The sequence below is a fragment of the Phaseolus vulgaris genome, chromosome 8 (assembly GCF_051622355.1).
Source record: "Phaseolus vulgaris cultivar YP4 chromosome 8, ASM5162235v1, whole genome shotgun sequence".
NCBI classification, from domain to species: domain Eukaryota; kingdom Viridiplantae; phylum Streptophyta; class Magnoliopsida; order Fabales; family Fabaceae; genus Phaseolus; species Phaseolus vulgaris.
The window spans coordinates 49,646,947-49,651,871 of NC_143505.1; the positions used below are offsets into that span (position 1 = coordinate 49,646,947).

Sequence of the window (4,925 nt, forward strand, 5' to 3'; positions counted from 1 at the left end):
TAAAAAGGAAAAATAGGAGACGTAGGCAGAAAATTATTTCTAATTGTAATATAAGAAAAATTGCTCCTAGTAAAGAACTAATTATTAGAAAAATAAAATAACAGACAAAAGATATAAAATTTGAGATATTATCGTATTCTGACTTTCACGGATAAGGTTAATATAGTTGTAAATGTTGTAAAATCAATAAATGAATATACCATCTCACAATATATATATTTTTTTCACTTCAATTAAAAATGTCAAATGTCAACAATGTTGGAGGAGTGTACTTGGTCATGTAAGTGATATCGACCTATGATTTTCCTTTCAAAAAATCTAAAGTTTGTATCAATTTTTTTTATTTCAGTATAATTATATAAAACCCCCTCAATTCGAAAACAATAATCTTTTCTAGTTTTCTAAAAAATATTATTTTAATATTTTAAAGTATTATTTTTCAATAATACTATTGTATATAATTAGGAGTGATTAATACATATTCACTTGTATTGAAAAGAGAATAAAAAGTTAACTGAAAACTTAAGATGATTTTTTTTACTAAACTTATATTAAATAAACGTTTCCTAATTAATGTGTCACAATCTTAATTACGACTAACATGATTAAGATAAGTTATAGTGAGGTGTACTCCTTAACTAAGTGATCCAACATTCTGATTTTAGTTATGCTACTTTTGGTATGAAAAAAATATGTTAGAAGAGCAATACTCACTTTTTTATGTATTTTAGGTCTGTTATTGTGTTAATAACTAATTTTGGTCATAAATTAAAATTATAATTTTTTTGAAGAAATTATACAAAAACCACTTTTACAAATTAAATTACGCATAATTAATTTAATTTATAGAGAAATATACATACACATATATATGTAATGTTGTGAATAAGAATGTTGATATATTGAAAATCTTACATTAGATTATAACTAAAAAATAATAATATTTTATTAATTTTGAAATTATATTATATTAAGTTGAGTTGGAAAGTGATGTCTTTGCATTAACTAATATTTTTCTTTTTAAAAAAAATAGTGGTATGTAGATATATACGTATTATGATAAGCGAGAACATGATCTTTACATATCACTGATAGCATGCCTTGTGTGATCCGTAGAGTCAAACACGCGATGGAAAGGTCAATTTTGAGAAGAGTGATCCCATATCGGGTTTGGTGGAAAGAAGGACAACGAAAATCATGGTATACAATTATACACTAGGCGCGTCTACTAATAATGGTAGATGCCTATTATTTCCACCGTAGATGTTCATATTTTATTTCTAGGTACAATGCATGATGCATGCTCATCAAATTCCATTCCTTCTTTTTTAGGCATATCATTCCTTTTGTTTTTCCCTCCTCAAATGCGTGTTTTGAAGTGCCTTCAGGGAATATTATTCATTATTTAATATCCAAATCTTCTACACTGGAAAATAAATGGAAGAGGTCCACAGACATTCCAAGCAAATTAACCATGCCTCATGCTCTACAAATAAACCTAATAATTCACACACACTCTTCTGCGAGGGGCCTCCACAACATAAATTGCTTGTCGCTTCCAACCCTTTTTTCCCCTCTCGGTCTGAGTTCTTGAAGGTGGGAGAATGACATGAAAGAGGAAAAAAATATGAGATCAGAAAAGAGTGAGAAACCTATTCTTTAATTAGCATCTCCTAGCTTATTTATGACCTTCACACTCATGCATGTACAAGGCTATCCCTTCTGGTATATGCCTTCACGGGTCACACACCCTGCAAACTCCAACTCATTCATAAAAGAACCTGCATTAGGCTTTTAGTATTTCCAAGTTTAATCATCAGCTCAAAACAGCTTCCTCCTGGATCCTCTGGGATAATTCATGCACAGCACCTGCAATTTCGTCCACTGTCTTCGCCTCACACCCTTCCTCTATCTGTTCCACCAATAAATAACACAAAATAAATCATTATTTAGCCATTATAAATGGAACTTCTCTACAAAAATACAGTCACGTCATGAGAAAACACACATAAAAAAATATGCTGACATTCTGCTGCAATTAGTTTTTAGATCAATTATTCCATGAGTTCCTGTTTAACAAAGTGATCTTAATTAACAAAACAAACTACCTGCCTTTGAATTCATTAAACAGAAACTCGTGTCACCATTCGTGAAATTGGTAATTGTATCAAAACTTTCTGAATTTATCAAGATATCATAGAAATCTTCAAAAAGAGAAAATGATAAATACAAAAATGGGATGATGGAAAAAAAGAATGAGTGTACGTTTAACATCAAAATTGGAAAAGAAAGAGAGAAAAAAAACATATCTAGCTTGGTAGGTGGCAGAAAGAAAACCAACCTTGACACTAACCGAGGTAAGGACCATATCGTCAACAGTGGTAACATTAAGGTGGAGAATGGTGAAGGCAAGAGTTTGAAGGCCAACAACCATCTTCAGAAGCAAGCCTGGTAGTTTCTTGGTGAGTATCTTTATGTTGGCATGACCATCCACCAGGGTCACTTCTATGTCTGCCACGGCCCATGAATGGTTCCGTGCTTCGCACGTGCTAGGGTAGCCTCTGCTATTCTGTGTCGCACGTGTGGAGTACTGAGGGAACATGAAGAACTCAGCAAAGGGTGATGAGTCAGAGAAGCCACCAACATTTTCCTTTGTTCTCTGCTGCCCTTTCAAGCACTGCAGAAGCTGCTCCAGCTCCTTCACGAAGTTAATGGCGCCACCAATAATAGATGCTTGATCACCCTGTTTTTTTTTAACATTTCCGAATATTAGCATAGGTTAAGGTTAAACAAACAACAACTGTAAAACAAATCAAACACATGTACTTTGTCCAAAGAATGGTCCAAATTTTTAATTTAGATTTATAGTTTTTAAGATGAAAGCAATGATATTTAGACTAACCCTTTGGACATAAGACGGTGGCATCAAGGATCTTAGAACTGCGAGGTACTCGTTCATCTGTTTCCTTCGATTGCGTTCAACTGCAATGTGGGTCATTCTTTGATTCTCGATCTCCTCTTTGTTTTTGGTGCTTTTGGTGCGGCGGCGTTTGCGACGGCCGGTGGTGGGCTCGGTGGAGGAGGGAGGAGGAGGAAAAGCGGCGGGGAGGGATTGATCGACGGTGCAGGGTTCAGGGGAGGAGTGTGAGTCCCATTGGTCTTTGACATTTTGCAAAGCTGAAGGGGAAGAAGAATCCCAATTTGCATGCAGAGTGTGGTCTATGTTATTGGTGATGATTCCTACAAAGGCTTTGTTTTCTACTTGTTGGAAATTGTTTTGTAATAGCGAGTAGAAGTAGTCTTTGTTGCAAGGATAAGTGAATGGATCTTGAGGGAAAACCACGGCCTCTAGGGCCATTGTTTAACTGGGAAAGTGTAGTTGTAAAAGGAAACAGGAGTTTGTTTGTTGGAGTGAAGAAAGAAAAATGAGGAGAAGAGGAGATAGATGGATTTAAAGGAAGATGAAAGGGTTAATGATTAGATGATGGTGAGAATAGTTTTGAAAAAGAAGGGAATTGATGAAGGATAATAATGATTAGATAGTAAAAAGAGTTTTGGGAGAAGGAAGAAAAGGCGAAAGCAGAGGTAGTAATGGAGCAAACAAAGTAACCTTTTTATGATGATCAGCTTAAGAACAATTCCCCTTTTGCCTTCAAATCTTAAAAGTGGATTGATAGTTCACACAAACAAAAAAGCTACAGCCCTATGCACGTGAGATTTCTCGTCCCAGACCACTTTCTTGATCCCACGAACTTAACCACCGGGAAACACACAGAAAGATTCTCTTGCCAATTTCTTAATATCTCCTATTTATAATAGTAGTAGCAAGCAAGCAATAGACCAAGACTTTCCCAACCCAACCACACAACCTCAATATTATGGACTATGCACACCTCTTATCTAATTAAAAATAATCATTTTATAAAATTAAACCAACTACTCATGGAATTCTATTTTCAAATGCATATATTCTTTATTCTAATATCATTTTTGTTATCTTTTCTCCATCATATTACTTATTGTATTTTCTCTCTCTTTTTTACATGCCATTTTATCATATACAATTTCACCAATTTAACCATTGCTTATTTCTCCCATAGTGGGTTTGAGACTCAATCTTCATATGTAATGCTTCGCTTTGGCCCAAACCACAAGTTATGAAGGTTGATAAGTTAGCTGTAAATCGATGTTTGGGTTTTATACTTTTGTAAATGTGTAATTTTGAGTTTTAGTTTTATGAAATTAAACAATTTTAATCCATATTATTTAAATGTTATATTTTTGTCGGAATAAAAAGTAATAAAGTTAATTGTTGAGGTTATTATTAATATATTGCGTAGCTAATAAACACTACTATCACTATTTTTTTAAATAATTAGATAATATATTAGCATTGTATAAAAACTATATAATTTTAGAAATCCAAAAGACTAAATGTATAATTAAAACTTAATAGGAATCAAATTACACATTTTGTAAAGTATGAAGACCAAAGATTGATTTAAGTGTAGACATTATTTATTTAGGTGCAAAACTCATTATATAATTTTACATTCAAAGCATAATCGATTTTGTGTTCCTCCTATAATTGATTAGGGTGTGTGTTTTATTTTCTTTTTATTTGCATTGGTTGGATTTGGTTACAATGTTGTGTTGTTTAAAATGATTTTTATTTAGTAATGCTGGTTGTGTACTAGTATTGCTTTTTTGAGTATTTGAGGTGGCTGTTGTGGTGCTCCTATTGGCTGGTTGTGACAGTTTATTAGTGTCGTGGTTGGTTGATGTATTTTGAAGGTGATAACTAAATATTATATGTGGTACATGCTTTGAGTAAAGAACAACAATTCTAGATAAGTAATCCCTAATTGATTATGGATGGATAATAATGTTGGTTATTAATTCTGATTTTATTATTATTAATTCTG

The 4,925-nt window shown here is 32.9% G+C and overlaps 1 protein-coding gene across 2 annotated transcripts; it reads right to left on the reverse strand.

The window, feature by feature from the left end:
* Window positions 1–1,371: 1,371 nt before the first annotated feature.
* LOC137826324 (transcription factor bHLH96) lies at window positions 1,372–3,858 on the reverse strand. 2 transcript variants are annotated; one of them, XR_011083475.2, is made up of 4 exons: window positions 2,903–3,858; window positions 2,342–2,743; window positions 1,690–1,912; window positions 1,372–1,582 (listed from the first exon to the last, which is right to left on the reverse strand). XR_011083475.2 is itself a non-coding variant. In XM_068632254.2 (3 exons), exons 1-3 carry the CDS (start codon window positions 3,356–3,358, stop codon window positions 1,817–1,819), a joined length of 954 nt encoding a protein of 317 aa, XP_068488355.2. In that variant the 5' UTR covers window positions 3,359–3,858; the 3' UTR covers window positions 1,372–1,816. The 2 variants fall into 2 exon arrangements, 1 of the variants encoding a protein (XP_068488355.2); XM_068632254.2 differs by having other exon boundaries at window positions 1,372–1,912.
* Window positions 3,859–4,925: the final 1,067 nt, after the last annotated feature.